This window comes from Centroberyx affinis, unplaced genomic scaffold (genome assembly GCF_046629955.1).
Source record: "Centroberyx affinis isolate AG114_WGS23_722 - 3 ecotype Tasmania unplaced genomic scaffold, CSIRO-AGI_Caff_v1 ptg000877l_1, whole genome shotgun sequence".
Lineage (NCBI taxonomy): Eukaryota > Metazoa > Chordata > Actinopteri > Beryciformes > Berycidae > Centroberyx > Centroberyx affinis.
This window is the reverse complement of record NW_027279469.1, coordinates 109635-126864: the sequence shown is the minus strand read 5'-3', so window position 1 is coordinate 126864 and position 17230 is coordinate 109635. Positions and strand designations below refer to the sequence as shown.

Sequence of the window (17230 nt, the reverse complement as noted above, 5' to 3'; positions counted from 1 at the left end):
GCTGACTGTTCACTGGACAGACTGAATACACACAGCGCTCCCATTGGCCAGGCGGAGAAGTGCAGCAGGGAATGCTGCTTCTTTTAGTTTTGAGGCGGCTGACAAAGCAGGAAATGCCGAGTGCTTTGCTTGTACAGAGAACCTCCTTGGTACAGAGATCTGTAAATCTATTCTGATTATTCAAACCTGTTTCGTAGATATTTTATCATTCTGACTAGTCAATTACATTTTGAGAAGGTAAAATATATTTTTGATTAGTTAACATGTGTGACTACTGAGAGGTTAAATGTTAAAACCATGCGTAGCTGTCAAAAAAATAATAAAATCAGGGTCAAATATCTCATATTTTTGAAACGTCAATTTTACTGTACAGAATGTAAACAACAGCAGTGACAGTGTCCCGCTGACAAAATATAGTTTTATGAACCCTACCTATGCATCCATACAACAAATGAAATGAGTTCCTCCAAGACAAATATAAAATAATTTTTTTGTGACCGACAAGAATGTACAGTGTCATCTGAAACATGGTAAATTATGTTCTCTGTGTTCAAAACCTACTTGTGACAATAACAGAAAAGCTGCTGATTTGACTGCTGATTAACTAATAAGATACCAGTGTGATGTTATTCTGACAGGCATTGATATCACGGTCTACATTTCACTTGACTTTCAGATTTGCTTGTCCCTTTGGTGCAGGCAGGTCTATGTGTAATTCACAAAATGATTTGTCATTTATTTTGCAGTAAGACTGGTGCGGGATGAAGCGGATGTTGGATACAGCGCTGAATAATACGTGAAGAGTAGAAAGATGAAACATTATAATTAAAAAAAAAAAAAAAAAAAAAACATGTTATTGACTTCCATGTGTTCCTTAATTCACTGCTGTTCATTGAGCAGTATCTATCAAATAGAAACAGCCTATTTAAAATGTTTGTATTTGTTATTTTCTTTGCACTATACAGCAGGCAACATCAGAATAACTGAAATAAATTAACATACAATACAAAAGAAGTAACTTACAGACATTTCTGTCAACAGTCCCCTAATCTAAAAGTGAGGTGGTCCATTAAAAGGGGTTAAGTTTTAGCAATCAAATCCTCTAAAATCAAATCGGCCAATTGTTTCCCTTCACACTCTGAAGTTATTATGTTTTCCAATGAAGCACTGGTATATGTTCATGAACACCTTATATTGGCAGTTCTAAAGAGACTGCAAAAGAGTGCACAGATAAGCAGTATTTAAGTGCTTTAGAGGCATTTACTTGAAACTGCCCCCCTCTAGTGGTTAAAAGCTTTTTGCTGTCAATCTCCTTGTTGCCACATTGAAATGGGGAAAGACAACAGTGCTCTGGATGTAGTATGTCGGGCCAGAAAGGGAAAGAGGAGATATATAAATAAAACACATTTGGATTGCTCCTTTAGCAGCAGCTTGACAGAGAAAATGTTACATAGACATATTCTTGTAGTGAAAAAAAAATCTATATAGATTTACATTTTCAAGTATGGTAAGACGGGTTATGACAGACTGACAGCAACATTGTCAGTGCTCTTCTCCATGTCACAGTCTTTGTCTGATGGTGCAGAGACTGCAGTGTCTCTGAGAGGGACTGGGCCACTGCCGGACTGTCCTAAACCTTTGTTTGGAGGCTCTGCTGTGGACTCAGCCTCAGGTTCTTGCTGTGGGGCTGTTGCTAGAAATAGGACAAAAGTGACAATACACATCATTACATGTATGAAAATGTACCCTTCCATGTATAATTTACTTGCATGGGGAATTACTATCATTTGGAGAATAGACTGGTGTGCTTTCAAATTAGCCTGATTGGTAGTCTGGCTGTTGATCATGCTGGCAATGATCGAGCATAGGACTGATCGAGCATAGGACTGAGAGTTTGAGACTGGGTTAAGAGTTGCCTTAAGAGAGAACGATGGTTCTTGCTTGCTTGAATGTTATTTGTAACGTGCATGCTGGCATGTGCTGTTACCTGACTGGGTGCAGGACTTCATGTGTTCTGGCCAGTGGGCTTGCTGGCAGGGGTAATCACAGTAGCTGGTGTTCCAGCAGCAGTAGAAGATGGCCTCTTTCCTGCAGTTGGCGCACCACTGTTTCTTCTTCGTCTCATCCACTGCCTGCTGCTTCTCCAGCTCCATCTGCTTCTTCATCTCAGCCACCAACCTCTCCCTCTCCTGCTCCAGACTCTGCCTCATCTCTGCCATCGTCAACTCTACACACGTGCTATATTTCAGTACATTGTTTCACAAAAAAAATATCAATGTGCAGTACTTTGCTGATTCAAGACAAAAGTTCTCACCGAGATTGTGCTTCATTTCCGACAACTCCTGTTGATGTAACCACTGTAATTTTTCTATTTCAATTCTCAGTCGTCTTATCTGTGGGAAAGACAACACTCATTTAATATTCCATGACAGTTTTATGATCAGAATAGTATTCAGTCTCTGAGGGCTGAGATCAAACACCTACCTCTGCTATTGTATTCCCTGAAGTAGTTTTAGAAAGGTCATTGTAGATTTCAGTCATTGTTCCTTTGATTGCATCCATTATCTGAAAGAACAGTAGACCATAATATTCAGATGTCTCAGTCAAGAAAAAATGATTTTATGGAAGGATGAGATTAATATTTGAAATAGCAATGCAAATTTTGTTTTTTGCCTTATCATTTATAAGTCCCATCCATTGTGGACACAAAATCACCAAAGATGTAGTTTGTAATATTTCAAGCACTGATATCTCTAAAATGTTAACATTAATCGAGAGGGATGAATAATACTCCACTGTGAAAATCCCATCATGACAGAATGTGCCTTTACCACACTAGAGCACTTTCAGAATGTGTTTTTAAATCTTTCAGAGAAATACAGCTAATCAGTCACAGAACTTGTGTGCAATTAAGTCATTTAGCCAGTAAATGATCAGTCGGTACTGTAGTAACAACAAAGTTAAGGACAACACGTCCAAACAAGTGTCCAGCAGAGGCAACACTATCCTAAACACTTATGAACTAAACTAAGTACTATAGCTACACATTTGAAAGATACTCACTTTATTAGTGTACTTGGCAATGTCTGCAGCAACGTCTGCTGAGCCAGTGGGGATCTGCAAGTCTACTGCCATTGGGGAAGATGAAGAAGCTGTGCCTAAACTTGATGCTGCCATCATTGCCACAGAAGCGGGGCTACTGGATACCAGGGTGACAGCCGACGTGGACGTGCTGAGTGGAGTGTCTTTTTGTTGAACAGCTAGGATAAAAAAAATACTCCTGATCAGCACTATAAACACGGACAAAACTGAGGGTCAAATATTTACTTGGAATGTAAATTGCTAGATTTCTCAAACCGCCAATTTATTCAGCACACATAAACAGTGGATATCAAAAGTCTACACACCTTTCAAATTTTCTAATTATTATTACCTTGAGGCCTGAAATGAAACCCATTAAATCAGACATTTTCACTTCCATTTGGATATAGTAACTTGCAAAATCAAGGTAATAAACAAAAGTTCCACTCATTGACAATCCATTATGGAATAATATGTACATTTCAGGGTATACCGGCCTACACCATGGCGTACACCCATACTTACAAATGATCAAACTTGTGAACTAAACCTTGGCATCTACCTTTGACAGCCTGCCTGGTCTGATAGCGCGTGCTTTGTGAAGGCTGCTGTGCCAGAGACGAGGACACTGATGTTGAGCTGGTTCCAGTGGCCTGTGTCTGGGCCACTGTCTGGGCCTGGCCTTGCCCTGGCGATGGAGCCTGCAGTTGTGTGGTCGCCACAGGTTGCTGGTTCTGTTGCTGACGCTGCACCTTCTGCATGTGCCACTTCTGAGAGGAGGTCTGAAACTTGGCGGTGGGATTCCACACCACAGCTCTCTGCACCACTGGCACCGTCTCTCTGGGCAGCAGAGGGCGCTGTTTCTTCAAAGCCGGTGTGGTGGAGGCTGAGGAGGAGGCAGGGGTCGGGGTTGGTGTTGGAGTGGCACTAGATAAGGTGGCAGGGCTTATGGCTGCAGGAGAGGCAGTAGTGAAGGAGACCATGGTAACAGGAATGGCCACGGGGGACTGGGAGGAGACACTGGAGGCTGAGGAAGGGGTCGTGCTGTTTTGAGACGGGGCAGTCGACAGGGTCGGGGCTTTACCTACAAGAAGTGACGCACGCATTAATTACTAGTTTCAGCAGCACAAATTTGCTGATGTTTCCAGATAGAGCAAAGTTAAGATGATACAAATGCAACAAAATGGACAAACCATTTTTCAATTTTTGCGTTTTCAAGTATTTCTAGTGGGATAAGTAGAGAGAAGTAGAACGTTCACCTTCAGGCTTACCAGCAGCTGGCTCCTTAACAGTGGTGGTGTCTCTTCTGCTCCTCTTCCTCTCCTTGCCTCCCTGTTCCTCTCCAAGGTCAATAACCAGCTCCCTCTCTGAATCAGAGTCCTCCACTGGCATGGGCTGACTCACCTCCTCTTTCACCTGAGCCTTCTCTCTGGGAACAGGCAATGCTGGAGCTGCTTTGGTCTTATCTGGGCTCTCTTTGTCCGAATCTGTGCTCACTCTCTCTTTAGAGAGGGGATCTGATACTGTTGCAACAGTGTCACTGGCAGCAGATTTTGATGCCACAGGCACGTCTGGTTTGCCCTCCTTATCTTGACTGGGGGAAGGTTGGTCTTTGACTCCAGTTTTGGAAGGCTCCTTCTGGCCTTTGACATTGGGTGCTGCATCCTGGCCATCCTTGGGCTTTTGCTCCTCATCGCTGGCGTACTCACTGTCACTGGAGTCAGATTTGTCCGAGTCCTCCGAGTCGCTGTGTTCCACACCCTTATACACATCCTCAGAGATCTCATCTATACCTGCAACGCAAGGAGAAAGAAGGAGGTGAATATCCAACCTCCATCCAATAAGTTAGAGGATTCAGCTAGTACTGTGCAAGTACTCCAATTGAATTAAAAAGGTTCAATTGCGCATGGTATTCAAAGTCACATCCCCAAAATATGTTTCATTCAGTTACTTTACCATCTAGCCATGGATATTACCAACTATCAACTGAACAACTCAGAGTAGAAATGCTTCAGAAATTGCATTTTTTTCCAAGTATGCTGCACAAACCCAGTTGTGCCTTGCAACTCTCAATGGTTTTGTCCAAGTTGAGCTGGAAACGGCTCTTGATCTGTCTCTTGGTAGAGGTGAGGACTGGTGTCGCTCCTTGTTTCTGTTGAACTGTCTCACTAAGTTCCTTCAGGTCCATCTCTGCTTTACTCCGATCTGGCAGGACACAACAAACGCACAACAGCAACATCAACATCAACACTAGAACATGTAGATCACATTTCTGGCATAATTTGGTCCACAAGTGATCTGTATTTACTCATAGAGAATGGACATAATTTAAGGACTTCCATGAATATTAGATAGTCAGCATGAGGGATTCACCTAGGTTGAGGTTCAGAATGCTTCCTGTTGGCGGTGTCTTCTCCTGCTTAGGAATGAGGGGTAGGCCTGGAGCTTGAGAGTGGAATGGTTTGGGGCTGTCCAAGGAACTGCCTGCAGTACCAGGTCGGGTATAAGCAGGTGATGCTGTACAGAGAGATTTAGTGTTAAACAATACCAGAGGAGGAGGGACAGTCTCGCCCCAATAGACACATGCTTTGACAAAAGTATATATTCTAACAGAGTGCTGCGAGAGTACAATGCATCTTGTTGCATACCTGTACAATCCATGGACTCCTCCCCTGTGCTGTACTGGCTGTTTGGGGCTTTTGTCTGGGACTTGTCTGGTGTCTCCTGTTCCCCGTCTGAACCTGTATGGGCAGAGGAGTTGGTGCTCATGGGGGAACGAGGCATGTCACTGAGGGGGATCCGCCGGCCTGCCGTGCTCCCTCCCAGCCCAGCCCCAGACACCATGCTCCTGGCCAGAGGCATCTTGGGCGATGCGGTCATATCAAAGCTCAGCTTGATCTTCTCCTGCTTCTCAGGTTTTATGGAGGTGGATAGGGGATTGGAGGGGTCCAGCAGCATCTGGAAGTTGTTGTCAGGGGTGTAGGGTGTCCTGAAGGGGGCGTAGTTAAACACTCCAAACCTCTTCCTCATGTTTTCCACGTAGACTTCCATCTCTTGCATGGCACTGTTGAAGATGCTCTTGGTCTTCTTCACAGAGAAAGGAATCTCTTTGGACATGAGGTAGCAATTGTTTAAAGGGACCCATGCCCTGGAGGATAAAGATTCACATCATCATGTGCCCTGTTACAGCAAAGCTTGAAATGTACCTCCAAGCCCAAGTGACTGAAGCGCAAAGGGCTGATACCTGTCATGCTGGCCAAAGAAGCGAGCATCCACCTGTCCATCTTTGTCCCGCAGAGCTTTAGCCGGCCAGAATGGGAATCCTTTCAGTTTGGCCCAGACTAGAGGGTGGGGGTTACTCTGCAGACACAAAACACTGACTAAATGGTTGTAATCCAGTGATGTGTGTTGGAATGGGTTAATAATCTGGTAGAATCATCATCATAAACTTGAGGTTACTGAGCTTACACATGGCTCACAGAACCAGTTGTCTCTCTTTTGGCAGGCTGACAGGTAACACTCTGGACAAACTTCAATCTCGTTCATCTGTAAAACAAGAATCAAAGACATATGCACTCGAGTTTCAGCTCCAAACTAAAAATCTTTTCTGCCCCCAACCCATATACTCACCTCATGTTCACAGATTTTTACTATCACTCTAGCTGTAGCCGTGAGTTTGTGATTGCCTAAAACAAGGACATACATCTGCGTTACACAATTTATTAACAGACTGGGTTATTCTCACAGGTGGTGTCAAAGCTATGAAACATACCTCCATTGTATATTATACAGTTGTGTAAAATCCATTTTGCATCTGCCAAGAAGGCCTCTGTGCAGCCATACATTTTCTTTTTGATATTCTGCAGCACAAAAAGAAAATGTCAGTGCCAAACTGACAAATTGGTCCACATTTGTACATTTAATTCTAAGAAATGTGTGACACCCTGTATTTTACCTTCTCGAGTGTGCAAAGATCCATAGGGTGAAAAATATATTCCGCATAATCTGGATGCTGTTCCAGAGAAACAGGTTTCTGGAAGGGTTCAGTCTGTACAAACCAGTAGATAGAAAAGAGGGAGAAGGTAAACAAACCCTCGTTTTTGTAATCTCAGGCCAAACTCACTGCAGAACCTCCACCATCACTGCACATGAACATGCTATCACCATGCTACTACTTAAAAGCTCTAAAAGCCACTTCAAACAAAAAGAGGAAAACCAGTGGAGGAAGAAATCATGATGGGGTCTTGTTAGTGGTGTGATTGATTACCCAATTAAAAGTCTTTCTCTGCGTGGAAGCTGCATGGGGGGAGTGAGATGACGAGCGGGGATGGTCCTGAAAGAGAGCGAGAGGGGCAGCTGTATCCTCACCACCAGCTAGCACTCTTTAGTTTCATGGTTTCCAGCCATGACAGGCCAATTATAGTACACTGACTGTGATTGTTAGTGGTGTTATTAGAGATCATTTACACATGCAAATCAATATTACATCACGCTGGACAGATATGTGGACAGTTAATATTTCAGGGTGCAGATACTGACATCAGGCACTACTGATGGGAATAGGAGAAGCATGACTGGAAAACGGGCATGGTGTTTGGCTGCATAAGCATTCTTATAATCACAAGACTGGCCAACAAAAACACATGCGAATATCCAATAGTGATACATCTCAATGTACAATTAGAAAAAGCAGAAATGAAAATGAGAATAAACAGAGAGTACCCTGTCTGTAATAAGCCTGGCTGCCCCAAACGTAACTAATCACTTTGGTAGTGTGACTCCCCTGTCAAGATGGATCGTAGTACTTACACCTGGCTGTTTCATCTTCTGAAGGGCAAACTTTAGCAGGTAAGACAGCTGGTCTATAGTTAGCATCATCATGGCTTTGCTCTGAGTCTCTATACACTCAGCAACCGTTATTTTCTAAAAGACATCAAGAGGAAAAGAGTTGTAAACTTTGCAGTTAACAATTTGTGCAATTCCCCATTATAGCATGCACTGTATGTAGGATTAAAATGTTTTTGTCGCTTATGGCCTTAGTCCAACCCTCCTGAAAGGTCTTCCAGAATCAAAGACACATTACAGTGGGTTGAAACTATAGGCTTTAAAATTTGGTTTCCATCACCCATATACACATTCCTGGGTGAGTACCTCACACTCTGGACAGAACCAGTCGCCCTCGGGCTCGGCTGGTAGTTTGAGGCACTTGGCGTGGTACACCCTGGGGCAGAGCTCACAGCAGAGCACCTGGCCCTCGCGGTGGCACAGCCAGCAGTAGAAGTCATTCCTGCCGTCCTGCGGTACAACATCAACAGGGTCTGTGGTGAGTGCTGGCTGCTTCACATAGTAAAAGGGACCATGTCTTAGTTCTGACTGGAATGTAGGCAAAAGAAACACAGAGTTGGGGAGGGTCAAAATCAGGCCAGAGATTACAGAAGCAGAGCATGCACAGAATCAACATAAGGTACACATACTGAAATCACAGGCAAAACACAGACTGCTGTGAGCCCTGATAAGTACAAGTGTTACATATTGACTGTTGGTTGAAACATCACCATGAAAATTTGTCAAAATTTACTGTGATGAAAATGACCTAAAAAAGATAATAGGTCTGACAAATTATCCAGAGTCCTGTGACTCACTCAGTTCTCTGATCTCAGTCTGTGTTTTGGTACACACCTATCACCAATCAAACCGTGTGAAAAGCCTTGATTAAACCCATAAAAGCTCAGGTAGTTACACTGACTGCTAATCTTTTACAAACTCAATCTAAAGTGCTCTGTGTGAGCCCACTGGCAATTGTCTACCTATGACACATTAATCAACTGCTTTAAGCAGAAGCAAGCAAAGCATGTGAATAAAAAAATGTGAGTTAAAGGTTGAGCTAAAAGTAATCACATGATTGTCTTAGATTGCAAAGCACTGCATTAAATAGCAACAGCTAAAAAAGCATTCATTAAGATTTCTTGACTTTAAGTAGGACTCCATGTGGCAACTTATCATACTGTGATTTTACTGCTGAATATTGCAGTGATATGGATTACAATACAACTGGACTTTTCTTTTTCAGCACTTAAAAAATATTCAGGTGTGTGTGTGTATGTAAAATGTCATAAAGAACATGCAACACAGTTCAGTTGAGCACCATCTTGTGTCTCCACATTCGAGCAACATAAAATTTATTGTGGGATATTGTAATCCACTCTGATTGTACACTAACATTTTTACATAAATCAGCTACTGACATCATCAGCAGTCATCACAGTCAACCATAAATATTGGTTCTCCTGGGTATTTACCATCACTACCTTCATTTTGAAGACCTATTTAAAAATGATACCTCTAACAATAACAAAAGCACTACAACAGGCTTTTTTTTTCTGTGATCTGTTTTCTACTGTTTTTTTTTTTTACCATGGTCATCATTACACTTTTCGTTTTGCCTGTTTGTATTATCATTAATGAGAGCCTGGGAAAAACACCCTGAAAGCTTGTACTGAAGATGGATCCCGGGGCAGATAATGTTGGATGTTGACTGTTCATGAACTGACATGAAGATATGTTTGTTATATGCTAAAAAGTGAAAATACCGTGTATATTTTTTTATATATAGGTTGGCATAACATTCAAGGGCAATTTCACAAACAAAAAAAAAACAAAAATATACAGGAAAACTTAAAACCAGTGTTCATTCTGAATATATGTTTGTAGCTCATGATACTGAATGTTCACTTGGTGCAACATTCGTCTGGGGTCAAGATTTTTAAAAAGTCAAGCTAAACGTAATTCAAATGAAACAACCAACAATGGTCAATTATTTTTTTAAAAATTTAATCACTGAAAAGAACATTTTAAAGCCTCAGAAAAAATGTGAACAATTCAACAAAATATTTGAAAATTTGAATTTAAGTAATTCAATTTAAGTTTTTTTAATGACACACAAGCTCATTCACAACAAGAGGAGATGAGTCAAGGATAGAGGCTGTACCTGGTCTTTGCTACTGCTGACAGCACCTGGTTTCTTCTTCTTTTTCATTGGGCTGGGGGAAGTTTCAGCAGATGAGTGACCATTGGATGAGTGAGAGGGGCTCGGCATCTTACGTTTCTGGGTCACCCGCTCTGCTGACCCCGGGTCTGAAACTGCAGACAGAAGTCAAAGGTCATACAAACCAGGGAGTGCAGATTGATGGCCTCCTAAAAGGACGTGCAAACATCGGATGTGAAGCACAGGAGGTTGACTGTGCTCATACAGTAGGCTGCAGCCAGTAACCATGGTGACATGCAATGTAAAAAGCAGTATGGAAGCTAATCCTCCATCTTGTTTCTTCTGCAACACACACACACACACACAAACCACAGTCAGACATGTACACACATCCGTGAAGCAAAACCAAAACACTTTCAACATTACCGTGTAATCTCATAGGTATAAAAATAGCTTTTCTGAGCTTTCTATAAACAGCCGTGCGCAGTATCTTCTTACCTTTGGATCGTGTTGAGATCTCCATTCCTTCTATTGCATCTGTCTCAGTCTTCCCCTCCTCCTCAGCCACACTGACGCAGAAAAGAGAGAGGCATCGTCAAAGCTTTGGCAACCTCTGGGATATAACCTCTTTGTTATTTGTTGCCTTCATCATTTAAGTTGAAAACAGCTATTACAAATAAGAGTGAGCTCTTACTGTATCCAATACCATCACAGTTCTATCTAAGTAGCCTAGCAAGGTAAACTGTCCTTTAAAGCAAAGTGAAGGAGGTAAGAATTTGATCCATCATGTTGCCCAGTCATATCCTGCTCAAAGCTTGAGCTTCATGACTACATGGTCAGTGAACAATTGAGATGAAAACAGTCACAAATAGTTTCAAGTTTCCCCATCTGAGGCAATATCATAGCTTAACAACACTAACAAACACTACTGCTTGATTCAGAAAGGGAGTGCTTCAATCAGATCAAAACAGCCTACTTATTACTGACTCAGTTGTTAGCTATATTAGTCTGTATACCAGTGGTGGCATTTTCAAACATAAGACTGTAATATGTGCCTCCGATGTTTATTTTAAAACGGTCTCACCTACTTCTTAGACATTCCCCTCATCCTACTGGAATGGGGTTATTCTAGCCATGAAAGTCCATTAGGCCAACAGGCAAACTGTTGACACCAAGAGAATTCTGATGAGACTTGAGCTGTTCACTTAAGAACAAGAGTATCATAAATCTTGCTGTGGCAAGCAAGTGTCCAGCTCATACTGTGCAAAGTTTAGGACAGGCTTAATCCTCCAAACCATTATGTCTAGAAAAGCAGTGTGCTAAAAACACTAGTCCCAGAGGATCAGTGGGATATGAATGATAAGGTCAAAGGTCAGGGAGGGAAACTGTCACCAGCCAGCAGCCAAAGGCTGCTAAATGTTGTGTGTTTGTTTTTGAGTGTTAAGTTTCTCCACTCTGGCAGGTAACTACTCATTATTTTTAGGACCATTTCTATTGTTTTGGCTAGGGAAATACTGAAAATGGCTTGCAAATTCTGAGGTGCACCAGCCATTATATCTGACTGATGGAAAGAAGAGTTTTCTACCCTGTCAAAGCTCAACTGGTTTCCATCAGCACATCAAAATGGTCCAGAAATAAATTAATTTACCTAGAGCTACATTTCAACGAAGCAAATGGGGTATTTGAAATCTGCCTAGTGTGCAAAAGCTCTTATCTGGATTTTTAAAAGGAAGGCCTATTATCTAGGATGTGGGTATGCAGACTGATTTGTGAAGGGTAGGTGTTATATTATGCAGTATATCATGCAGACAAACCATTTACAGCTTCAGGACTCATTTAAAACTAATGTTTAACCATTATATACTGACAGGCCATGTACTGATAGCTTGGTGAAGAAAATGTCTTCTGTTCAATAAAAACATAAATAAACCAATACAACAATGGCCCAAAATGTGGTGCCATTCTTTACTCTATTCTACTAAAGCATCCGTCTTCTTCCACTGGCCACAGGTGTTTAAATAGTTAACATGAAAACACTGGATAACTGAGAACAACAGAGTCCGCAATGTCTGAACATTCTGACATAAATATATGGGAAAAGCATTCAAATGGATTTTCCTTCAGTTTTAAAACACCTCGTAGTGAGATTCACTGATCAACTGGCCCAACAGACAGCATTCTGTATTGCACAACCACAACCCCAGTCCTGTTTGCAAACAGCAACATTTCCTTCAAATGAAAACCACATTCTTGTGAGAGAGCCACTTCGTTTACAGAAAACTGTCCAACAGGTTTTGCCCAGTATCAGCTCAACATGAAACGTCTTGGCTTTCAGGCGCTCTGGTGTCGGTCCTATTATTGTTGCCATTTTCTCTGACGCCACAGCAGATGCACCCACCTCACCGCTCAGATGGCTTCAGTTTTGCCACATTTCACTCCAGAGGAGAGCACCATAAGAGTGGTGTGTATGAAAAACAAAGATAGCTGCTCACTCAACACAAAAGGACTGCCTTTTCCATTTCAATATCTCGTTCATTCTCACCCCCCTCCTCCTCCATCACAAGGGAAAGAAAATGACAGGCAGGAGCAGAGCACATCTGCAGAGACGGACAGGAGTGCAGAGAAATGGCTTTACTGGCCTCCTCATCTAACCTGTCTGAATAGCCTCAGACAATCTACCTCAGCAACGTCCTCTCCTGTCCAGGCCAGGAATACAGCAACACACAAAAAGAGAGAGACAGAGACAAGGAGGAAAATCATTGCTGCCCATTCTGACAAAATACACATCTTAAATTAAAGACCACAGAGCATACAATGTAGCCTATTGTAGCCTACTGATACATCCCTTTCCACACCCACCAATGACATAACACCCATGCCTCAATGTAGGAAATCAACAGCATACCTTTTTTCTTTACTCACACACAGATTCTTCAGCCTATTCTTTAATCTTTTTCAATTATTGAGGGCGTTGGGGGATGAGGGAAAAGATGGGTCCAGGTTTCCCAGAAGGGCCTTCTCTCCCTGCTGCTCTCTCCAGCAATTGTCAATCTTTAACCTCGGCTGCGGGCTGCCGATTGGTTCGAGTGCCACACGGAGGTGCCTGATTGGGTGCCGAGCTCAGTGTGCCACACAGGCTCTCTTCTCCCCACTCTCCTCAGCCACAGTGCTGCAATGCAGAGAGGATTGCTCCTCACTATTGCTAAAAACCTCCTGAAAACCAAGTCCCTCACTCCCCTAAAAACCATACAGACCACACTGGCAGTGTGCCTTTTATCAAACATGGAAGATATAGTTCCACAGGCTTGACGGGCTGCAGATCAGATTCCCTCCCTCGCTGTGCTCTCAGCCAGTGTGTGCGTATGGCGTCCATTTTGAAGACACTCTCTCCCTGACTGCTGTGCGCACTGCACACACAGCACATACACACGGCTCCAGTCGACTCTGCTATAAGGAGCATACAGCTTACCAGTGAACCAGTATGCTGGAATGCAGCAAGGGCCTTAACACTGAACACAAAGACAGGATTGAAAATGTCACAGGCCTCCCAGTCAAAATGGACGGCTGTGGTTTATAAAATACACCGGCTACTGCCAACAATCTTTCTCCTTCTCCGATGCCTTTTCAGCTGCCATTAGTATACCTTCTCAAAATCAATATCTGCTTGGGCTTTTTGAGCCTGGGCTACAGTAAGCTGAAATAATATATACAGATCCAACTGTGAAAGCAAAGCCATCAGTGTCATTCTTTCTATGGAATCAATTTCAGATAGACCTTCTCATTATTTGGATTTCTTATTTCATTGGCATAGAGCATGAAAGCATGAACAGGAACAATGCAACACAACCAAACCAACTGGTACACATACAATAACCATAAACCACACTAAAGGAAAACAAATGTGGGGGCCAAGGAGGTCATTTGGAGAGGTCAGACAGCAAGGGTTTGGTGAATAATTTAAAGACGAGGACCAGCCGTGAAAAGGATTTTTTTAGTATTGCCCCACAAAATAGGCTGTGTCGTTGCAATGCAGATTTAAGTCCACCAACATCCACCCTCACACCAGAGTGGAATGAAGGGATTAGAGGCATTACCAAACACCATTCACAAAAAGCCAGGGGGTGAAAAGATTTGCTCTTTCAATCAATGCAGAGTGCAGCTGAACCCTGGTCGAGCAACACTACATGTGTGCCATTATATCTGGGCCATAGTTCCCCTGGTCATTTTTAAGACAGCTTCTTTGTCAATAGGCAATCCACTAATAATGAAGAATTAAAAAACTACCACACATTCCATCTGGAACATATCACATGTCCAAGAATAAAATGACATTCCTGATAAACTGGAAGAAATGGATAAAATCATTAATCAGAGTTAGAATGTTTACCTGAACCTAAGGACCATGATAGGGTGAAGTGACTCATACATACAGGAAACCAGCAAACAGCATTATGTATGAATAGCATGCATTCAAACCTGGTCGAGTTCAAACAGGTATTCTAGCCTGTTTGAGGAGATGAGTTTTCTATGCAGTGCCTTTTAAGAGATGTCCTTTCCTTCTTCCTTCCTTCTCTGTCACATACAAATACCCAGAGTGCTTGGAGCAGAGGGACAGAAAGGGGAAGCTCTCTAAAATGGCTGCCACACGGAGCAGAGAACAACACTGTGAAGCAGAGCACACCATTGGGCCCAGGCAACCCCTCCAACTCTGTGATAAATAAGCTTCTGTGACATATATAGTCCTTAGAGAACTGGTATTTTAGAAAACTGGAGAGCAGCTTACAGGATTAAAGTCTGATCAAAACATGTTTTATTATTCACCATATAAAAAGGGCATTAAGGTGAGGTGAACTGGGTTTTGGGTGGGGTGCAGAAAAACAAGACAAGACAACTATTAGTCCTTTCTTCATTGTCACTTTGGTCTGGCATACGATTAGCCTAACAGCAGTGCCCTCCTCCCCTGCCCTGGTGCCAGTCTGAGGCCTAAATTATTCTTGCTGTGCTGTCAGTTCACCATCTGTTAATTCATGTGGGGGCTCCCCTGTTCAGTGCTCCCTCTCTCTCTCCCATCCTGCCTTGTTCCCTCAGCAGGCCTGCCATCTTGACAGCACAGGCCAGTGGCAGCCAGCTTCGAACTCCTGCTTCCCATAAAAACTCAATCCTCTCTAGGTCCTGACAAAAGAAAGCAGCTCTCCTCAGTCAATATAATATGACCATTACACCCCTTCTGAGCTCCCTCAACCCACCATGTGTCCAGAGAGTCACCCAGTTAGGAGAGGCAGTCTGTTGTCTGCTGTGCTGTACTATGCTCTGCTCTCCTTCCAGGCTCCACTCCTATGCTGTGGGGTGACAAACAGACTCTCCCTCCCCCCAGTCTGTCAGACAAACCTGTATTACTCAGGCACAGATCTCACACAGTGGCTGGTGCCTTATAAATAGAGTAGTATATGTGAAAGAATGAAAATCAAGCTTACCTCTGTGGATGCATGGCTAAAAACTCAGTGTGATATGTCAATGCTTATTAAAACATGGAGGACAGCCCTGTCAGCCCTCACCCTGCTCAGAGCACAGCCACGGCTCTCCAAGCTGTCCGATTCACTGCTCTGATACAAGGCACACTGAGAGTGGCCACGCGTGCTGCCGAGATGTAAGGCAGCTGCTGATTGGCCGGTGCATTTCCTGGCTGCTTGTCTTTTGTTTAGCACAGGCAGGCTGAAGCGCTGTGCTTAGAGAGGGAGCGGAGATAGGCCTACATCAAAATAATCAGCCATTGCGCACCTAGAAGCTGCCAAGAACATTGCACAGAGCTGTTGTGGATTCCTAAACTTGCTCTACAGCATGTGTTTGAATTTTCAAGGAAAGTCAGCAGATGGTTGCATAAAGGACAGGCCTGAGGCCTGTATTCCTAAGGAGGCCTTTGTCTCACTAGCTCCCACCCTCAAGTTAAACTATCCATCGTGGGGAAGGAAAAAAACCTGTTATACAAATACAAGCTAACGGCAAGCAGACACTAAGTGAGATTTATCTGCTAGGTTTCTGTCACATATATACGTTTATAGACAATGCTAAAAATGTAGGCTAAGATACTGTCATGTGATATGCCCAATATTGCCCTTTGAACTGTTGTGATGGGGTGTTATAATACGGTCACAGATAGGCCAAGACTATTCTGTTAAAGAAACATGAAGATTTGGACCAGATTAAACAATATTTTCATAAGATTGACAATGATTTGCACGCAAAAAAGTATGGCAGTTCTCAAGACATTATGAGTGCAAAAACTACTTTTGTTTCTGTTTTTTATTGAAGGATTAATGGACTAGTAGCTATCATTACCTATTAGTCTTCAGCTTTATTTTCCATTATTAAAATTCTTTGGTCAATTACTGAATAACTTTGAATTAATATTCCATCACAAATAATACTGCAATAAAAGAAATATTTTAATGAATGACTTATTCGCCTTGCATTTTTAACTTAGATCTTAAGACAAGTGTGAGGTTATCTTAAAGTTATGAAACCATACAAACAAAACTTAAAACTTTGCTTCAAAGAATGACTTAGGAAGGAGCATGGGTATAAATGTGAACAACTGTAAAGCTCTTCTCAGATGGGGGTCCCTCAGACAAAATCTTATCAACTGGGGGTACGTGGCCTAATTTATATCTATTTAACCATACAAACAAAACTTAAAACTTTGCTTCAAAGAATGACTTAGAAAGGAGCATGGGTATATGTGAACAAGACTAGGTTGACCTAGTGGAAGCCGGGCCATTGATGTCTCTGCCCTCTGCATTGTAGTGATATACTATATAAGTGGCACTTTGTGGCAATTTTAAGTGCAAACAACGCAATATCATGTATACCACCATAACTGTGTAGGTATTGACGCCACTTCTCGCTTTCAACAATGGGTAGTCAGTCAGTCACTACTACTAGCTACTTTCAGAGTTCTAGGCCAGTCCCATGGGCCCGGCAAAAACAAGTACAAACTCAGGGTTAGGGCTGAGGTTGAAGAAGGCCTGTGTGGGTCGCAACACAACGACTTCGATTCAGTAAATGACTGTTTTACCTTGCCTGCTCCTTGAAAACTTATCTGAGAAAGTAAAAACTTTTCTGAAGAATATAAAGCGTTTTAGGTTTTAGGCAAAAGTTATACATAAA

General features: G+C 42.5%; 1 protein-coding gene across 10 annotated transcripts; it reads right to left on the bottom strand.

Annotated features, from left to right (window-relative positions):
• Nucleotides 1-360: 360 nt before the first annotated feature.
• zmynd8 (zinc finger, MYND-type containing 8) lies at nucleotides 361-15647 on the bottom strand. 10 transcript variants are annotated; one of them, XM_071521240.1, is made up of 22 exons: nucleotides 15541-15647; nucleotides 10565-10635; nucleotides 10070-10215; nucleotides 8233-8454; nucleotides 7891-8004; nucleotides 7037-7129; nucleotides 6854-6941; nucleotides 6712-6767; nucleotides 6550-6627; nucleotides 6326-6441; nucleotides 5736-6229; nucleotides 5630-5647; nucleotides 5455-5598; nucleotides 5131-5286; nucleotides 4341-4874; nucleotides 3783-4108; nucleotides 3644-3689; nucleotides 3064-3260; nucleotides 2485-2565; nucleotides 2315-2393; nucleotides 1988-2227; nucleotides 361-1693 (listed from the first exon to the last, which is right to left on the bottom strand). In XM_071521240.1, exons 1-22 carry the CDS (start codon nucleotides 15552-15554, stop codon nucleotides 1518-1520), a joined length of 3489 nt encoding a protein of 1162 aa, XP_071377341.1. In that variant the 5' UTR covers nucleotides 15555-15647; the 3' UTR covers nucleotides 361-1517. The 10 variants fall into 10 exon arrangements, with proteins under 10 accessions (XP_071377341.1, XP_071377343.1, XP_071377335.1 ...); XM_071521242.1 differs by having other exon boundaries at nucleotides 8233-8376; XM_071521234.1 differs by lacking the exon at nucleotides 5630-5647 and adding an exon at nucleotides 7349-7414 and having other exon boundaries at nucleotides 3644-4165; nucleotides 5730-6229; nucleotides 10070-10221.
• Between the last annotated feature and the right edge of the window lie 1583 nt (nucleotides 15648-17230).

What these genes read in the sequence shown, in the direction of transcription:
- zmynd8 (XM_071521234.1), bottom strand. An exon ending in TCAGCAGTAGCAAAGACCAG is followed by an intron (nt 8,455 to 10,069) that starts GTACAGCCTCTA and finishes CCTACATTCCAG; the next exon opens with TCAGAACTAAGACATGGTCC. An exon ending in CTGTATAATATACAATGGAG is followed by an intron (nt 6,768 to 6,853) that starts GTATGTTTCATA and finishes TCCTTGTTTTAG; the next exon opens with GCAATCACAAACTCACGGCT.